Source organism: Melampsora larici-populina (genome assembly GCF_000204055.1).
Source record: "Melampsora larici-populina 98AG31 unplaced genomic scaffold MELLAscaffold_23, whole genome shotgun sequence".
NCBI lineage: Eukaryota > Fungi > Basidiomycota > Pucciniomycetes > Pucciniales > Melampsoraceae > Melampsora > Melampsora laricis-populina.
The window spans coordinates 861519-881626 of NW_006768787.1; the positions used below are offsets into that span (position 1 = coordinate 861519).

Genomic DNA, 20108 nt, shown 5'->3' on the forward strand with positions numbered 1-20108 from the left:
GGTGGTACTGGAAGATGGGCGCAAAGTGGTCAGCGGGACTTTTGTATTAGTGAGTTTTGGATATTCACAAGTGGAATATCCAAAAGCTGTCTGACCCAATTCGAATTGAACAGGTCAATTTCCAAAATTTACCAAACACCCCCATTAATGTTGGCCGTGTGGTTAGTATGTGGCAAAAGGTTGGAAGCAACACTAACGTGCTTCACCTGAAGAAGTGTAAATTGCAGGACGGGCTACACTCTTTCTATGGTATGAGAGAGATCAAAGAAACTACCTCGGAGGCTTGGGTTCTCACCGACGTTTGTACACATTGCATTTCGGCGCAGCCACACGTGGGGACGGTGCTGACATTCTCACCTTTCTTACGCGCTTACAGAAGGTCACATGTGTTTTAAATGTGCAGCACAACTGCCATGATTCACGCTGCGCTGTGACTCAGACAAAGTCTTACCGGGTCGAGCGCACTGAGTCCCACAAGAAACGCCCGGAGGTCACACACGAGGCATCTCTGTCTTTCATCTTGAATGCGGGGGCACACTTCAATTCCGAATACCACCGAAAAGTGACCGAACATGTCTGGTCGCCCGTTACCGGGAATGAATGGGAAACTTCCATCACTGAAGGCCTTTCAGTTTGGTTCAAAAGTGTTCCGCCAAAAGGCCTGGGCATTGAAGCGGAAGAGGAAGACGATCGCCCTCAAGAGCGGGATTTGCTCTGTGACATTCCCGAGTAAGTAACGACAAGAAGTGATCACCGAAGTGGTGTACCAGTGGCCTTCAAAAGATATATATGATGTACTTAGCTTATTTGAAGCAAAAGAAAACAAATTTGACTCTCTACTTTTATGCTACTTGATTTCAGGTATTCTGTAAGAATAAATACTTTCCCCCGTTCCTTTGAAAACTTTGATGAGACCAATATCATCCTTGGTCAACTGTGCCAAAGTCTGCTCGTCATCCGCAGATCGGAGGGGTACATGTGTCACCCCCTGTGAAATGCGGAATGGCAATGGTGTCATCCCGCATTGCGCGCCCACACCCCTTGGTCACGTCTGATCTTGCCTCACCTCAGGACTGAAATTGTCTTGAAACAACATCAAACATTGCCAACATTCCTTTGACTCGATCCAAACCTCCTACTGGTCGGTATCACCTGCGTCGATTTTGTTGTTTTTGGTCCGGTTTCAACAAACCTCGCCAACATTCCTTTAAATAGATCCGATCCTTGCAATTCTCGGTATTTAGTTTACTTTAGTCAAGCATCTGAGGTGAAGAATTCATTTCTTAAATGTATTTGGGCTCGTATTTTTGCGCTAGCAGCCGCGAAGCTGCACTGGCCTATCATTGGATTGGGTGATCTGACTTGGACTCGTGTTTATAATCTGAACGTATGCTTCAGGATTCTCATGTGCCCAGTCGTGCCCTTTTGCTCGGATTCAGATCAACGTTTGTCATTCTCATTCTATCCTGTGCCTCGTTTCTTTTGGAATCTGATTTACTTAAACCAAAACTTAATCATTGGAATTGCAACTCGCTTGGTGATCTTTCTTTGTATTTTCTCTTTGTCATCAGACCCAGAGTTACCGAGGCAATTCTTAGCGGGATGGATGACCTATTTGAAGATGACATGAGCTTCGAAGCTGGAGAATCAATGCCCAACGATTCTTTATTACCACGTAAGTGCTCTGAATCATCCCAACTCTCTTCCTTTGGCATTGAATCCTCAAATCCCTGTGTCAACCAGACTCTCAAAACCGGACATCCATTATGAGTGATTCCACCCAGACCTCTACTGCGACATTGTTCCGTCCAGCCCAACCACGTAATACCCCAGCCTCAGGCGCTTCACGACCGGCAGCAGGCCGCAACGGAGTCAGCAGCGTGAAGAAGTTTACCGATCTGTTGAAACTGACCAAAGAAAATCATGACATTTTGCAGAAGATGTACGAGGTAAGGCTGGATCACTGCTTATTCGCGCCCCCCCCACGTAATTCATGATATTTGATTTGATCATGATCATTGGCCAGATCACTTCGCCGGGTGAAGAGTATTTAGGAACCTTGGCCTACCTGGTTTTCGCATGCCAGCAAGGAATTTCGGGTGGACCCGGGGAGAAGTGGGTACCTGGACGGGTAATTAGAGTGAGTCACACCACGTTGTTCTCGAATTCTGCTTCTTGTGCTCTGCATCTAGCCTTCGATCATGTCCTCTCGTGCACTGACTCGTGGGCAACTCACGACAGAACGCTTTCAAAGACGCCGTGGCCGACTTCATCTTCCGACCAGACCTTCAGGCATTTAGCAAGACCGTCGCTGCCAATCACACCACGATGGTGGACAGTCTCGAAATCCTCACTTTTGTAAGTTCACCATTGAACGTGTTGGTTTCACGCTGGTTTGCACAGTTGACACCAAAGGCCTTTCAACAGAACTACCTGAAGAGCCTCAAAGCGGATTATGTTGACAAACACTTGCCTGGTGATTACGTTGCGGGTGAGGCCTGTATCCCCGGGACTGCGACATACTTATTTATCAAAGAAACGTTGAAGAATCAGCGCAGTAAGGTGCGCTCAGCGGTGAGTGTGCCAAATCTCCAAGCTCAATCTTAATTACCTCAATCTGATCATGTTGATTTGTTTATTGCGGCTTGTCCAGCTTCTTACCAACATCCTTGGGGCACCCGAGGGAAGCGCGCTAATGGTGCCCGCAAGGAAGACGATGGTGCTAACGGTAAATCATAATCAAAGGACAATCTTCTTCTGAACCTCATTAATTCCTGACTCTCATTACCATAGGTTGCGAGAGTTTGCCTCGCCGAAGCAAGATCTCTCGGGGACGACGAGTTGTTGTTGAAGTTGGGTAAAGACAAGGTGGGGTGGATCATTTTCATGGTGAGTGTTATGTCATTCCTGCGAGGGAGTCGAAGATCGACTGACGCATATTGCCGCCGCATTCTAGCGATATGTGACAGTTTACAACTACCTCAACCACACTGAAAACAAAAAACATTGCCAATGGACGCTCATGGACGAGGCATTGGCTGATTTACGAGGCCAACCAGCCCGCAATCGTGCTTTGTAAGTGTCTGGATGTAACTGTTGCGGTTATGCAGCCCGAACTGACGTGTCTGCCGTCTTTGTAGGTACTTTAATCGACTACGGCGCTATGACCGAGAAACTTTTGATGGGACACGCTCATGGGCAGCCATCAAAGCCTCTGGACTGCCACTCCAATCACCGGTGGTGGAGAAAGTTCTCGCACAAGGTCCAGACAATCACCCACAGGGAGAGAGGTCTGGTATTGTCTCTGAAGGGGCAAGCGCTGGTGATCAGACGATGGAGGAAGATTTTCTGGAGGACCAATGAGGCACTGCTCAAATGTACATAGTTAAATTACTCAAAGCCAAAGGCACTGTCTTGCAAAGAAGATCAATGTCATGTTCTATTCCTGAGCCTGCTCACCCTACTCTAGCCAATTGTATGGGATCGGATTGAATCTGCGTTCAGTTTTGCTATTGTAGCGTGGGCGAGAACCGAGCAGACCACATCCGTGGTCGATTCGTTCCGTGTGTCACCTCTGTGAGACTTCTCATGTGGCCTCTGGCGTTTGAGTTTGCGTTCAGCTCATGTGTGTGTCTCGTCAGTTTGATGGGACATGTCCTTCGCAGACACGTTGCTGCTAACGTGGGTGAGATGTCACCGCCGCGCGTCCTGCGGAGGCGCGCACGCCCAGTCAGAATTTCACGCGGATAGTCACTGCCAACTATCTGCGCGTGAAATTCATGTTACAACCCTTCAGTGGTGTACGTAAGACACACATTCACTAGAAGAAGAAAGACTCGTTGTTGGTAACACGTTATTAACATAGTGGAATGGGAAAGTTGGATGATTTTACATGTAAACATATACTGACAGGTCGGACTTCTCCTGACCTTATCTCTTGATTCATCAGCTATGACATCATAGCTGTTGACCACCATCATCCTCAACTTTCCCATAGCAGTTACTATTGTCAACAAATTTCATTAAACTCAAGAATTTCTCTCTATCTTTCCAGTTATAAATTTTTTCAAATTTCTCTAAAATCAGAAGAAAAAGAGATAGTAGTAGATCCTCATGAGCGAAAATGGTTCATTTGATTACGATGCTACGAGGATTGTGGGTGAAAAATTGGCAGAACTTTCCTCCGAATATGAAACAGGAGGTGGTTCCAACAGTAAAACGTTGGCGGAAGTTCGATCTTTATTCTCCAAGATCGTTCCGTACAATGCACCAAATTGGTACCGTCAATGGTCCAAATTTGCATCCGATCTTATCAAAATCGACAAAGATAATGATCGACCCTATCATAGAAATGAAGGACCAACGCCTACAAGGCCTGTTCTATCAGAAACAGATCCAGTATATGTCTTCGACCTGTCTTCAAATCCAACGTTTCCAGAAGACATTGTCCTGGACAAACAAAAGGATGTACCTAGTAAACAACCGACTCCTCAGGTTCATATCCTCACTCAATACGAGATTGATATGGCACAGAAAGCCAGAAATCTGTTGGACGCCGAGAATGATAAAGAAAAAGATAGTTCTCAAAGATCAAAATCAACTCCTCCAATTAGTCAAAAAAGGAAGAGTAAGAAATCGAAAAATAAAACAGATATCGATTCTGAAGAATCAGAAGATTCAGATGAGAAGTTGGCTAGAAAACAAAAGAAGTGGGACTGGTCCTCTAGAGCTGAGTCAGGCCCAAATTCAGAAGCGTCTTATACGCAAGGAGCTATTAGATTTGCAAAAGCTAAAAAAGGTTATCAATCCAGTTTATCACAAGCCGTTAAAGGTTTTAATAGAACTGTTAGACCGTCAGATTTTCCAAAAACTTTATCAAAAGAGTTACTGGAAGGTGAATACATCGACCTTAGAAGAATTAAAGGAGAATACATGGCAAAGCAAAAAGGATATCAAGCTCCTCTTACTTTGGATGGGAAAGACAAGAATCTTTCTTTACAGAACAAATCATTATCCGAAAAGCTTATTGATGCTCAGGAGTGGTTTTATTACTTCGATATACTTCAAAAAACGTACCAAGAAGCATTTCCAAGTTGTTATGAAGATTTTAAGAAATACGCCGAATTTATCAAGGATCAATTTATGTCAGATGGATCTAAAGCAGATTGGGTTTGTGTTGCGAACTTCGACGCAGCATTACGAAGAAACTTTGCCGCTAAAGAAAATATATCTTTCGGTGATTTCGACCATAAATCACTATCAACTTTGGCGACAAAATACATGGCGAAGGCTTTTGAAGTTCGACAGCCAGAAGCATCAACAAGTTCGAGACCTTATCAAGGACCGAATCGTCAAAGATCAGGACAAAGGGAACAAGCTCATCCGAAAAACCAAAATTCTCCTCTATACTATAATCACAATTATAAGTACAAGAATGGTTTGGGTGTGGAAGATACAAGAAACATGCGTGAAGAAGAGCAATATTGCTTCGCGTTTAATCTTGGAAACTGCAAGCTTGGTGACAAGTGTCCCCGGATGCATAGATGTGTTGGTAGTTTTGATATTTTTCTCTATTCGAAATTTTTAGAAGTTTAGCGGGGATCTGATCTTGTGTGAATAACCAACAGAACATTAAAGGATGTCGGAAACTCCACCCAGGAGTTGAACATGCCTGAAAAAGACAAAATATCCGTCTTTGGGTGGGTTTTTCTCTAAAAAATATCAATGAAAACAGATGAAAGAATAGGCTTACGTCATGAGAAATCGACACTGACTTTTAAGTTATTTCCAGTGCGAATAATGACGACGAGCAAATGATTATCGACGAGTTTTCTTCACATAGATTTTTGCGGGGATACATGTGGGATGGCGTGAATCAACAAGGAAGTTCGCCAGCTATTGAATCAAGTCTTAAAGCAAGACCATTTCCCGATGCGCCATCTCTCGACGAAGACATCGATGCAGCTTACGCTTTAAAACAGTACCATTATCTGTTTAAGATCAATACTCCAATAAAGGTAGATAAGCTACAAACATTGTTAATCAAGCATCCTAATCGGCCTTTCGTGGAATCAGTTCTGAAAGGTTTAAGATTAGGATTTTGGCCGAGTTCTTCATTACCTTCGTCCGAAGTGGTGGATGGTCCTAATCATTCTTCTTGCGATACTTACAAAGAGATATTGGAAGTCCAATGTCAAGAAGAGATTGACAAAGGAAGGTACTCAGCTGAATTTAGTACTTTGTTGCCAGGGATGAAAGTCATACCTCTATTAATGACGTCGAAAAAGGATTCTCTGAAGATGCGGGTTTGCTCCAATATGAGCGCAGGTCGACCACCTCCGAATGATCTGATCGATAAAGACAACATTGAAGTTACCTACGACTCGTTGAAAAATTTTGCACCGTATCTTATTGACATGAAGAAAGAAAATCAAGATTTAATGCTATGGAAATCGGATGTGGAAACAGCATTTCGGATAATTCCCCTCCATCTTCAATACCAACTCCGTCAGATTATGAGGATAAAGGATAAGAAACGAATTGATTACAATTTAACATTTGGTTCGTCTGCTTCACCACACATATGGTGTGGTGTATTCTCTTTAGTTTTATGGATTGCCGAGTTCGTATTCAACATCAAAAGGATGAACAATATGATGGATGATGTATGGGGAGTATGCAAAAGAGAAGATTTCATCATGTTTAAAGAACATCATATTCCAACACCACAAGCTAAATTGTTAAATCTTTTCGACATGTTAGGAATTCCATGGGTATGGAAGAAACAAATCCATGGTCCAGTGATCGAAATTATAGGACATATGGTGGATTCGGAAAAAATGAGTATGTATTTGCATCAAGACAAGAAAACAAAAATTCTTCAAGCTCTCGAAAATTTCATATCAAAACCAAAACACACGTTGAAGCAATGGCAAGAAGTTTTAGGACATGCTTCCTGGGCATGTACATCTATTCCTTGGGGAAGATTTGCGCTTCAAAGTTTATACGAAAAAACGGCTGGGAAGTATAAGAAGTATTTGCAACTTCCTCTAAATAAAGAAAACCAAGATGATATTCGTTGGTTGATTAATTATTTCAATAAAGCTGAAGGTGTTTTATTTCTAGAATCAACAAGGTGGTCTTTGCATGATGCAGATGCAGTTTGTTTTACGGACGCCTGTATGCATGGAATAGGAGTCTGGGAGCCAGGTCCGCGGATAGGAAGATATTCAGTTTTACCGCCTCCAACTTGTAATATCTATTGGGCGGAATTGCTGGGAGTAGTCTGTGCGATTGATTTTGGGATCAAAAAAGGTTCCAAGAAAATTTTCATTTATTCAGATTCTCAATTAGTGTGTGACTTATTTAATTCACACTGTCCAAATAAGATTGTAAGATCTTTATTTCGTTACTGTGTCTCACGATTGGTAGAAGCAGGTGCTGACGTTAAGGTCATGCACATTTCAAAAGATCTCAATACTTCAGCTGACAATTTATCACGACAAAAGATAGGTCTTTCAGTAGTTCAAATAGAAGCACTTCGGCTAAAAATTGGAGCGTCTTCAGTTTCTTATTTTACAATCAATAAAAATTTATCATCAGGTGGTTTAGAAGTAAATTTATCAATCAACAACTATTATTCAGGATCGACATCATGGGTAAATCCAAAAAGGCAAAAGCTATTATGAATATTTCTTTAAATGATCTTCGAATCTTGTCAAACGAGGATCATCGTTCGACAATTGCAAAAATCTCTTTAGCTAAGTACAAGTGTGGTTTTAGGAGTTTTGCAAGTTTTTGTAAAAAGTTTAACTTACCTTTCATTCCTAATTCAAAAACATTATGTGATTATGTATCTTATTCCAGTCGAGTCATAGCTCCTAGATCAGTTCAGGCATATTTAGTCGGTATAAAACATATTTTTAAATTAAATTTTCCTTTAATTAATTGTGAAACAAGACATCAAGATGTTATAGATACGATGAAGCACTGTATGAAAAATTTATCAATTCCGGTAGTCAGAAAGAAGGCATTATCAGTGGAACAAATCGAAATGGTAGTTAGGAAGTCTTCATCATCTTATGATGACAAGTTATTTTTGGCTATGTTAGGTTTAGGTTTCGGTGGTCTTCATAGGCTTGGGGAATTAACTATCCCAGATTCAGAAAAATATTTTGATGCAAGAAAAATCATTTTAAGATCTTCACTTCAATTCTCAGATTGCAAAAAATTCATCCAGTACCATCTTCCGTATTCGAAAGGCGACACAAAATTCATAGGCACTCCGATTATTATTCAATTCTTCGAGAACACTCCAGCATGTCCAATAAAGCTCATTAAATCATATTTACGTTCAAGGGATAACAGTTTTATTTCATCTCCTGAGTTATTTATCACATCAAAAGGCTTATCTCCAAATTGTTCTTGGTTCCTTGAAAGGTTTCATTCCCATTTTGATAAATCTTATTCAGGCCATTCTTTACGTTCGGGAGGAGCTACGGCGTTAGCTCAGACTGGAGCGACTATGGACTATATCAAAAGTGCCGGTCGATGGTCTTCAGACGCGTTCCTGATATACGTTCGAGGCCATGCAGCACTTCGTTTACCAGAAAACCAAAATCATGTGATTGGACATTCGTCTCACGTGGGTTCGAAAGTCTTTTTTAAATAATGTGAGTGTTAGATATTCAGATGGTCAATGCATTTTATTGCTTTCTGGATCAATTGAACTGGTCAATGGTATTTTTTACCTGATGCTGGTCAATGGTTATTGTTAATAACCTATTACTTTTTGGAACCATGGTTTAAGCAAACATTTGGTCATGATTATTCGTGTTTTTGAAGATTTGGTGCTGACAATTGATTTACACGTTTCTCCTACTTCACCACTCTTTTCGTACGCTGTTAGGCGGGTCGGAGAGGGCGTGTTTCATCATTTGCTCAAGTAATTTTATATACCCGGGGCTTACGCCTTGGGATTCGCACCAAACACGGGTATTGCCTTTGGCAATATTTCTTATTTATAGTAGTGAGTTTGACGGTCCCATTTCTCGTTGTTGGTAACACGTTATTAACATAGTGGAATGGGAAAGTTGGATGATTTTACATGTAAACATATACTGACGGGTCGGACTTCTCCTGACCTTATCTCTCGATTCATCAGCTATGACATCATAGCTGTTGACCACCATCATCCTCAACTTTCCCATAGCAGTTACTATTGTCAACAAATTTCATTAAACTCAAGAATTTCTCTCTATCTTTCCAGTTATAAATTTTTTCAACCCTCCCTCCTTCTCCCTATCTAAGGCTGTTGAAAGGAAAGTGTCATGTTTTATTCCTAGTCCTTATCATATATAGTAGTTATAGTTGTCATTTTTCTTATATTTTATGTATGGGCCTAGCCACCCCGTAGGGCGTGTTTCATCATTTGCTCAAGTAATTTTATATACCCGGGGCTTACGCCTTGGGATTCGCACCAAACACGGGTATTGCCTTTGGCAATATTTCTTATTTATAGTAGTGAGTTTGACGGTCCCATTTCAATAACTTACCAATTGAATCGACTGATAGACAACGTTAGGAATGATAATAGCACTAATCAGCAAACACCCGATCACAGAGGAATAAGGTTTGACTTACCGACTTCACCAAATGGATTGAAAGCCTGGGTGAGGCTGTTTGTGTTGGTAGACCAGGCGAGGTTACCGACAAAAAGCTTGTTACTGTCGTTCCCAAAAAGGTTGCCACATCGACCAAAGTTTTTTGCTGAGGTGGTCTGTGCGCGCTGTCAGAATCTGACAAGAGAAGACAGCACAGAACCTTTCTCTCTTTCAAAGTCCTTAGCTTTGAAAGAGAGAGAGGGAACCCTCTTTTTGAAATCCACGACCCAATCCTTCTTCCCCCATTATCCACCAAACCACCACGTCCGTTTCAAAATTTTATTTTTTAATTTCTCCCTTCGACTCAAAACTCGGCTTTCCAATCTTTTTTTTGTGATTTAGGTCTTCACTCAACGCGGCTTTAAAACTCAAGTTTAACTGGCATATCAAGTTTAACAAATTCCCCACAAAAAAAGTCGACCTTCAAATTTCAATTTTATTTTCTGATATGGGTCTTCACTTCCACTCAGAACAAAACGATCGATCTGCTCAACCTGGTCCCTTTGATTTCAAACTCGCTTTTCAAAATCGATTTTGGCCTTTTTTTTAGTTCTTCAGATCACTCAAACCACTCGAGCCATCTGCTTATCCTGTTTGACTCAAACCTCATGAAATTGTCTTTTCATTTCAGATTGGCTTTTGAAAAGAATTTATCTGCCCTATCTAGTTACCTGTAAATCACTTAGTTTTGATGATAACCTGTCCGACTCAAATCAGTTTTGGAGAAGAACTTTTGTTTGTTGGTTTAGTAGATAGACTGTTAAAATGAAATCTACCGGTTCGTTATTAGTTTTCCTCATCGATTTGATCAGTGCAGATTGAACCAATGATTGAGCCGATCAACCAAAAAAAAGTCAAAAGCAATTGACTCGAATCGAATCAATTGATGCAATCACAAAGGGCTTTAACCTTTTTGTTCATTTTCATAATGATAATAAGCCTTTGTCTCTCACTGAGAGGGTTATATTCTGTTGAGGTGTCCTCAATTCGGACCTAAAACTGATACCGAGTGAGCACTAAAACTGCCAGCAAACAAATTCAATGACCTCTGTCTTTTTGAAAAACAGATGTGTCCACGTCTCATGATTTCTTCAACATGAGAGATGGACCTCGCTTGGAAAGAATTCAACCTTAGTTGAAAAGAACATCAACCTGCTCAGTTTGTTATCTGTTTACATTGAAATCGAGATCTTTCTTGTTTCTTTCCTATCGATCACTTGTTACAACCAAACTTTGAAAAAAAATTAAGATATCAATTGAAAAGCAATCAATGACCAAAAGAAAACTACAAATTACTGTGTCCAAGTGGTTGAAGGTGAAAACAAATGATCAAAAAGAAGATAACAAGGAAGCGAATCGATGACATCCGATTGGTTGAAGATGAACCGATACTGATTATCGCAAGTTATAATTTGAAAAGCAAGTTTGAAGTCAAAGGGTCCAGGTTAAGCAGATCGATCGTTTTTTTTGAGCGGAAGTGAAGACCTAAATCAGAAAGCAAAATTGAATTTTGAAAGTCGACAGGAATTGAGCCAAACGTTTTCTTTTGTTCTGGAGTAGAAGCAATGACCTAAATAAGAAATTAAAAAATAAATTTTGAAACGGACGTGGTGGTTTGGTGGATAATGGGGGAAGAAGAATTGGGTCGTGGATTTCAAAAAGAGGGTTCCCTCTCTCTCTTTCAAAGCTAAGGACTTTGAAAGAGAGAGAGGTTCTGTGCTGTCTTCTCTTGTCAGATTCTGACAGCGCTCACAGACCACCTCAGCAAAAAACTTTTGTCGATGTGGCAACCTTTTTGGGAACGACAGTACCAGCAGAAATGATAGTTGAAGAGAAAGCTGAGAATTCAAATGTTCTAGAGCACGACGAGGTTGAACTGAGCTGTCTCCTTTTTGGAGTGGAAAAAGGACTTCGAAAGTTTTTCCTTTTCGAATAGGAGGCCAGGGATGATCATGTGACATTTGACCAGACAGATCTGTGAAGTTGCGGACTTTGCAAAGTCCGCAACTTGACTCTTGAGCACCGTTTGTGGCAGCCGACTGGAGGCGGTCTATTGGCCATTTTCAGGCTGACTTCCGGTCGGACTGAGCCGCATGAAGGATGCCCGGCGACTGGCCGCCTATCAATGGCCTGCAGGCCGCTCCTCAGTCTTAATTTTGGACAGATTTGCATGGCGAAGGTATGCCCAACTGCAGGCCGCCAATAGATGGCCTGCAGTCAGTCTTCAGGCCGTATTCTGACCTGACCATTCTCAGACAGCGTCAGGCCAATTTCTGACAAAATACCCTCCCGTGGTGTATGCTCTCAGTACCCCGGGGGTGCCGAGCGGCGAGCCCCGCATGTGACCGTGATTGGCTGGATCGCGTCGTTTTGACGTGCTCAATTCTTGGTGTCTCGTATTGCAACACATCTCCCCTCTTTGTTTTCTTTCAATCGCCAGCTTTATCACCAGGCCGAAGATGTCAACCCCGCGCCCCAACCCTGCCGGTGATCAGCCCAATCTCCCTTCAAACCTCGACAGTAGTCCGATGATGTTTCCCAGTTCTTCAAGTGGAACTGACCGTCCTAGCCGTCACAATGCCCATCTAGACGTGGATCCGCGAGGTGTGTTCATAGCTTCCGCATTAATGACCAGCACTGACCGAAAAATCGATTGTTCTTAGGACCTGTGTCGTCTTCTCCACTTCGTCTCCCATCCAGCTCAGCTGACACCGTACGCGGGCCGAGACAGACGCAGGGCAGCACTGCATCAAGCGAGCCTTTGTTTTTTCCGTCGTGAGAATCGCTTCATATTCTTTGTCCCTGGCATTGTGGACCGCTTTCTAATCGTGTGATCGTTTTGGCTCGTTCGAACCAGCTCCTCCAACCGGGGCACTCCTCGTGCCCGTCTTCCTCCGAATCGTCGCGGGGATATACATTCCACACTTCCTCATCTGTCGTCTGCAATAGCTTCCCGTGCTCACCAGGGATCCAGCGATGCTCTTGCCCATGATGTTATTGCCAGCGACCGACCCTCGAACGCCATATCTTTGTCTAGTCAGGCCATGCAACCACCATCTGCCGATCAAACTGTAATTTGGGGCACGTTGGTATCCGTCTCAGAAACTATGCAAAGCTTTCGCCGATTCCTTCTGAATTTTAAACGTAAATATCGCATGGCGTATGACCAGAACTTGCCCGTTGAGCAAGTGGCAAATCAGGATGGTGCCGAAGATTTGTTGTATGTTGATTATCTAAGGACGATGCGACTCACTGTGGGTGCTACATATGACTTCGTCCCTACAGATTGATGACTGACACACCTGCTCTCTTACCGCAAAGTCTCAATCGAACCTAAACCTTGACATGGCCAACATATTGGCTTATCCGCCTTCGAAGAGTCAATACCACAAACTTGTGCGTTACCCTCAAGAGGTCATTCCCGCCTTTGATCAAGTCTTGAAAGACTGTGCCATTGAATTGGCAGAGGAAGATCGTGATACTGGGGCACCTGAGCTTCAAGGGATTGCTGGGGATGATCAGATTGCGATGCTTGAGCTAATGACATTCAAGGTCAGACCCTTTGGCTTAGTCAACCAATCAGCTCAAAGTTCACATATCTCAACGGGCAAATCAATGCAAGGCGGCGCCAATATGCGCGACCTCAATCCCGGCGATATTGACAAGGTTGTATCCGTCAAGGGGCTTGTCATACGAGCAACGCCTGTAATACCTGACATGAAGAAGGCTTTTTTTCGCTGCTTGAGCTGTGGCCACGCCACAACAGTTGAAATAGATCGTGGCAAGATCGCTGAGCCGGCTCAATGCCCTCGGGATGTGTGTGGCCAGCCCGGTGGGATGAGTCTGGTTCATAATCGATGCGACTTTGCTGATCGACAAGTGGTGAGGCTGCAAGAAACGCCTGACGAGGTTCCAGACGGCCAAACGCCTCACACAGTTAGTCTTTGTGTGTACGATGAGCTCGTGGATATCTCAAAGCCGGGGGATCGAGTAGAGGTGACTGGTATATTCAGGAGTGTTCCTGTCCGAGTAAATCCTCGACAGAGAGTCATCAAGACATTATTCAAGACTTATCTCGATGTTCTGCATATCAAGCGGAGTGACTCTCGACGTTTGGGTGTGGATTTAAGTACCCGTGATGGTGATAGTGGCGTGGGCCGAGGCGGGATCGGTGTGGGAGGAGAAGACGATGATGGAGGAAACGCTGCCGATGCCCTCAACGTTCAACAACGCGTCCGTGGTAATACATCGAATCATCAAACCCGTGCTGAAATGGAGGAAAGAATGGTGGAATTGTCCAGCCGCCCGGACATATACGATGTTTTGGCTCGGTCCTTGGCACCCAGTGTGTGGGAGATGGACGACATCAAGAAGGGAATTCTTCTTCAACTCTTTGGCGGAACAAATAAGACTATTGGCCGTGGGGGTGGTGCAGGTGGCCCTCGCTACAGAGGTGACATAAATGTGTTGCTCGTTGGTGACCCTGGTGTTAGTAAGAGCCAAATCTTGCAGGTATGCCATCATCGTCATTTATCTATGCTATCAATCAATCAAAGTTCCACATTCGCTGACTCGCACGTCTGTCACGTAGTATGTGCACAAAATTGCACCTCGTGGTGTCTATACATCTGGCAAAGGGTCATCTGCTGTCGGTCTTACAGCATATGTGACACGTGATCCAGACTCTCGACAGTTAGTGCTCGAGAGTGGAGCATTGGTCCTCAGCGACGGTGGGGTTTGCTGCATTGACGAGTTCGACAAGATGTCCGATTCGACCCGATCAGTGCTTCACGAGGTGATGGAACAACAAACTGTGTCCATTGCCAAAGCTGGCATCATCACAACATTAAATGCCCGTACATCGATCCTAGCTGCGGCGAACCCCGTCGGATCCAAGTACAACCTGGCGTGGCCTATCACCAAAAACATTGATTTGCCACCCACTCTGATTTCTCGTTTTGATCTTTTATATCTCGTTCTCGACAAGATCGATGAGATTTCCGACCGGAGACTTGCTAAACATCTCGTAGGTTTATACTTGGAGGATAGGCCGCCCACTGGTGGTGATGATATCTTGGTAAGCGATACGTCTCCTTTGATGTTTGACAAAACTTGTCGAGTGGTGAACGCCAGAGCTGATAATATTTCGACACTTAGCCGGTTCAAACTTTGACATCCTACATCTCTTTCGCACGGAACCGTATTCACCCTGTCCTCACCGAGGATGCTTGTTCATCGCTTGTCCGTGCCTACATCTCCATGCGTAAAGCCGGTGAAGACAGCCGTACCAGTGAAAGACGGATCACTGCGACAACTAGGCAGCTGGAAAGCATGATAAGGTTGAGTGAAGCACATGCCCGAATGCGCTTCAGCGAAACTGTTGAGTTGCAAGACGTCGACGAAGCCAGTCGTTTGATCCGCGAAGCTCTCAAAGAAAGTGCCACGGATCCTGTGACTGGTTTGATTGGTAAGCTCGTCTGGTAACAACAACCAACATCTTACCCCCCGCTAACTTTTGTGTTGCACGCTGCAGATCTTGATCTCTTGCAGACTGGCCAAGGACAACATCAGAGAAAAATGTTGGAAGACCTCAAACGCGAGCTGGTGGCTCTATTGAGCTCTTCCAAATACCATGGTGGGGTGCGGTGGACCGAACTACATGAAGCGATTGAAAGCCAAAGTAGTATCCCTGTTGATTCTTCCGACTTCGGTGAGGTGGTAAAAACATTGGTAGCTGAAGGACAGATTGTGGTCACAGGTGAACGAGAGAAGCGCATGATAATGCACACCATGTAAGAGACTTTGTACTGGATTGTTTAGTTGAAAAAATCTTTTTGTTACTATCACAACACATTTATTCTGCTATGAAAGCTCGGCTTCTTTCAAATAGCTTGATGAACCACAATCAGAACTGCAAATTCCTTTGAGGGGACAATGAATGCCAAAGGATCAAAGTTGATGCAGTGAATATAATAAGGTACTTACGTTTCCAACAGCACATGTTATATTTGATGAGTGCGGCTACTGTATGCAGGGTCCGAGGTGCAATTTTCACCTCTTACACCTTTGTCAGATTAAATGCTATTGAATGGAAAAGTTCTGGAAGCCAGATGAACCCGGTTGACTTTGCAGGTAGTAAGGGGTTGACAATTCCCTTGGACTTGGAGTACCATGTGAATGTGATGGGTATGACTGTTAGAATGAGCTGCTATGGAGCCCATTTTTCTGCAAAGGGTTTTTGCCAGTTGATGCATGCAATCAGAGACAATCCTGTTTCAATCCTTAATGGCCCTACCTGACTTGCAGGTATCAAATCTTTCAAAAAAATCTGCTCTACAATGACAAATATGCAACTCTCCTGACAGCAGAAAAACAATTAAAGGTATAAAGGACTTAGATGTACTTGTGAAGGCATGTTCATGCAATATCCCTGACAGAGTGTCTTATATGGAGTAAAAGGTCAAAGGAGTTCGACAGGGGGATTCAAGGCAAGAACTTACCACCATGGACTCCTTGAAATCAGTGCTATTGTGCAAAAGTTACACTCATTCTACCTTAGCCTTATCATTCATTTCCAAGTCCATTGGCCCAGAGGGGTTGGCAACAGTGTGAGGTCTTCCAAAGTTTTCAGGTTGGAGATGGAAGTTTTTTTGAGTGGAGTGCTAGTTACACCTTTTGTCATGGGGATTCTTGCTATTGGATGGTTTATGATGTTGGTTATTGACCAGGACCCCTGATAGGCCCTATAAAGGTCCATTGTGTCAAAACTCAATTTTTGGCCCTTTTAGCTCTGAGTAGATCTGCTGACTTTTGCTGAAAATCCCATTTTTGGCTCCAATGTGACCACATACATTTAAAAAGTGCACCAAATTTTGCCTGGTTTGGCTCCAGGAAGACAACAACCATCTGGAACTTGGATTTGGGCATTTCAAAGGCCTTGGATGAAACAAAAAAAATTAGAGAAAAAGGTTGAAAAAAGAATATTTTTAGAAATAAGAATTCAGAAAGTCCACAGCCTTTGGACATTAAAAAACCTTGTTTTTGTTTTTGTTTTTGTTTCTTGGCGGGTTGATGCGGAGCAGAAGCTTCAAAAGTTCCTTGTTGCTTGACACAAATTGAGCTGATTGGTATAAGTGAACTCATAAGTATGGTCTTTTCCTTGCATGGCTTTATATGACATATGTACCAAGATCTTATATCAGATTGACTGTGGTGGATTCCGACTTTTCTTTGTAATTTAAGTGAAATTTGCTGGAACATTCCAACTACATGTACCTTGGAGTTTACTTTCATTCTTCTGAAGACCACAATGGCAAATTAAATAAAACAAACCTCCTTTCTTTGTTATATTACAGATACCACACAGGTTTCAAGGACATTTGGAGAGCATTGTATCCATGTCAATGGGTTTGCTTTGGCTGGTGGACATTTCCATGTGACTTTGTGGAGAGTAAAAGTGCTTAAAATGGTGTGTCTAGGTGATTCTTGCGTTTTTGGCTGGACTGAGACTGTGGCCAGTATGACTACATGGAATTGCTCTGTGGAAACAATACACATAAAAGTTTGGAATAAAAAACCAGTGGTTTTGGCTCCAAGGGCACAATGACCTTAGAAAAGAAAAATCCAAAAATTTGGCTTTTTGGCTCCAGGTTTCACAACAAACATATTTGCTAAAAATTGCACTTTGGCTCCAGCCAGACAATGGGCCTTTGGTGGTGCTATCAGGGGTCCTTATTGACCCTCATTTTTCAACCTGTCTCTAGCCTCTGTGTATACGAGTTCTTTGTATTCCCTTTCAATAACTTCTTATCGATTTGCACATTGACGGATGGTTGGGGGAAGTTCATTGAGACAGGCAAATTTTTAACTAAGAAACTATGATTGTTATTGGGTATTTGGGAGCACAACTAATTCCTGAATCTGAGGATGTAATAATGCATGATGTTATGGTAATAACATATCTTGATTTTTTCTCTGATTTCCTCAAGGATTAGACTGAATTTGTCTTTTTCTAAAATCTTTGCACAGAAATCTTGGTAGCTGGGGATGATTCTGCCAGAGTTGTTTCAAACCTTTAGCTGGAACCACTTGTGCTCCTTGTCCAAGTAGGCTCCCAGCATTGTGCCCCATTCCAATGCAGGATGTATTCACAAGTTTGACTTTTGTTCCAGGAGCCAGAGCAATTGAGCATTGTCCACATAGCGTGCAAACTTGTGTGGCTTGGCCCAGAAGGTGCTGGGCTTATGAGTTGTTTTAGGATGTTCTTGGTGTTGGCCAACTCCAGGCACTGTTGAAAGTATGTATGTTGGTGTTGGTCCAGAAGTTCAGCAGGAGCTTGCGTATGAGCTTGCACAGTGTTTTAGGTGTCCACATTTGTTTGGTGAGTTGGAGCTGGGATCAAGCTGATGTCCTTGATGGGAACTTGGATGAAACCTTGGTGTTTGTCCATGGTTCTTTTTTCTGTTTGTCAAAAAAGGTAAGTTTGTGAATTCCTATTGTGAGACTTGATCAGAGTCTCTGATTAAATTATATATACATGTACTCTTAATTTATTCTTATTCTGAGACCTTAAAAGGTATTGCACAATGTCAGTCATTGATAATAGTTTGTGTGAGTTTGTTGACTGGGTGGTTTCTTTTACCTAAAGGTTTGTAGGAGGAAAAGTTTGGTGATATATTCAAATAACTAGGTAGGAGATCCAGATAATTTACAAAGTTGTTTGAAGTGTGGTGTTGGCTGTTTCATATGGGATCATGTGGAAGTTTGGTGGATAGGCTGACAAGGAAATACCATGGTTTAAACAGATGGTAACTTCTTTGAGGGAAATTTGGAAGTGTTAGGGGAAAAGAAAAGCTCATTACTCCCAAATAACTATTTGTGATGGTTGAATAGATTTTGGTATGGGGAACGGTTGGAGGAGATGCTTGGGGATTTATCCCACTAGCAAGGGATGGGTGTCTTATATAGATGTCCATCTCTCCAAAATACCAATATACCATAGATAGGTACATGGTAGGAGCATTTCAGAAATCAAAGTAAGATGGGAATGGCCAGATATGATATGTAAGAATATGGTTTACAACATTGTTGGATGAATCAGGGAGGATCTGAGAAAAGAGAAATGCTGCATTTTGAAAAATGTACAGGTAAGAGAACAACACCCTTAGAAAGCACAACATAAGAAAAGGAAGAGACAAAATGAATCAGGGTATTACATGTGGCCAACAAATGGAAAGGAAATCTGCCATTGCTATTCTGTAAGAAAAGCTTCGAAAAAGCCTGTCTTATTGAGCTTCAAACAGGAAAGAAAATACGCGTAAAAAAGATGGAATGAAGAAAAAATTAAGACATGATATCTGTAGACAGGCTTGACCAAGAAAGAAGTGTAGGGAACAGATCAATATTGTGCGTCAAACAAAGCATATTAACCTTCAATGAAGAAAGAAAAAGTACAACAAAAGATGAAGTTAACAAAAGTAATACTCCAGAAGCTAAGCATTGAACCCCTGAGCTGAAAGGGTAGTATGACCTGATATCGAGAGGCAGGCTTGACCAACAAAGAAGAGTAGGGAACAGAACCCATACAAGTCATCCACTTTTTCAGTATCTAGATGTGATTATATGATCATGGTTTGCTTTTAAAAACTATGGTCAAGATGACCTTCTGATGCTGGAGGACAGTTTCAAAATTCTTTCCACATGGATCTCGTTCAAAATATGTGTGAATCTCTGTGGACCTGGAGTTCCATTTTCAGGGGTGAGGGTTGTTCTTGAAAAAGTGGCTGCACTTGGATGCAATCCTGAGTCTTTGAGCTGCACCTAAGCTTAACCAAGCCCCTCACGAGCGCGTATGCCGCGCCCGTTGGGCTGGATCTCATACTTCATGACTGCCTTCAAAGCCAAAGGGACAGGAGTGTTCTACATAGCCCTATCTCGCTTTTGTCATGTTAGCAAGAGTCAGTGACCAGGAAAAGTCATTGGGGTGCGTTTGACCCGTCCTTCCAAAGATATGGGGTGCGCCTCCCCTCCTAACGCGTGCGTAGGGGTATGACCCGGCCCTGGCCCTGCCCGGCCGAGTCTGCCCGAGGGGTTTTGAAGTCATCACGGGGCTCGGTCCGGGGCCCTAGCCCTAACCTGATGATAGAGCCAACGGCCCTGTTCCAGGGCCACTCGGGGCCAGGGCCGCCGTAAAATCCTGGCCCAACAAAGGGGTGAAAGGGTTGTTGAGACACCTTCCACCCCTTTTCCGCATACCCTCGCACCCTTTCACACCCCATCATCCACCCCAATGTCACGACGAAGCCTTCGTCGTGAGGTCACCGATCCACAACCCACCACCACCAACACCAACATGTCCACCACCTCCAGTACGACTTCTAACTCAATCGCACCATCCGACTCAGTCTCCGCGGTGGCTAGTGCCGTCGAATCCGAACATACTGCCAC

The 20108-nt window shown here is 43.1% G+C and overlaps 2 protein-coding genes across 2 annotated transcripts; both read left to right on the forward strand.

Annotated features, from left to right (window-relative positions):
* Positions 1-1602: 1602 nt before the first annotated feature.
* On the forward strand, positions 1603-3363 carry MELLADRAFT_64007 (uncharacterized protein; the record flags this gene model as incomplete). Its single annotated transcript, XM_007411033.1, has 9 exons — positions 1603-1675; positions 1744-1949; positions 2027-2140; positions 2242-2358; positions 2404-2574; positions 2654-2728; positions 2794-2889; positions 2957-3075; positions 3141-3363. The coding sequence occupies 9 exons, from the start codon at positions 1603-1605 to the stop codon at positions 3361-3363; spliced, it is 1194 nt and encodes a 397-aa protein (XP_007411095.1).
* Positions 3364-12676: 9313 nt separating this feature from the next.
* On the forward strand, positions 12677-15550 carry MELLADRAFT_48743 (uncharacterized protein; the record flags this gene model as incomplete). The annotated part of the gene is made up of 7 exons (XM_007411034.1): positions 12677-12916; positions 12984-13251; positions 13285-13803; positions 13861-14174; positions 14254-14739; positions 14820-15129; positions 15196-15550. 7 exons carry the CDS (start codon positions 12707-12709, stop codon positions 15456-15458), a joined length of 2370 nt encoding a protein of 789 aa, XP_007411096.1.
* Positions 15551-20108: the final 4558 nt, after the last annotated feature.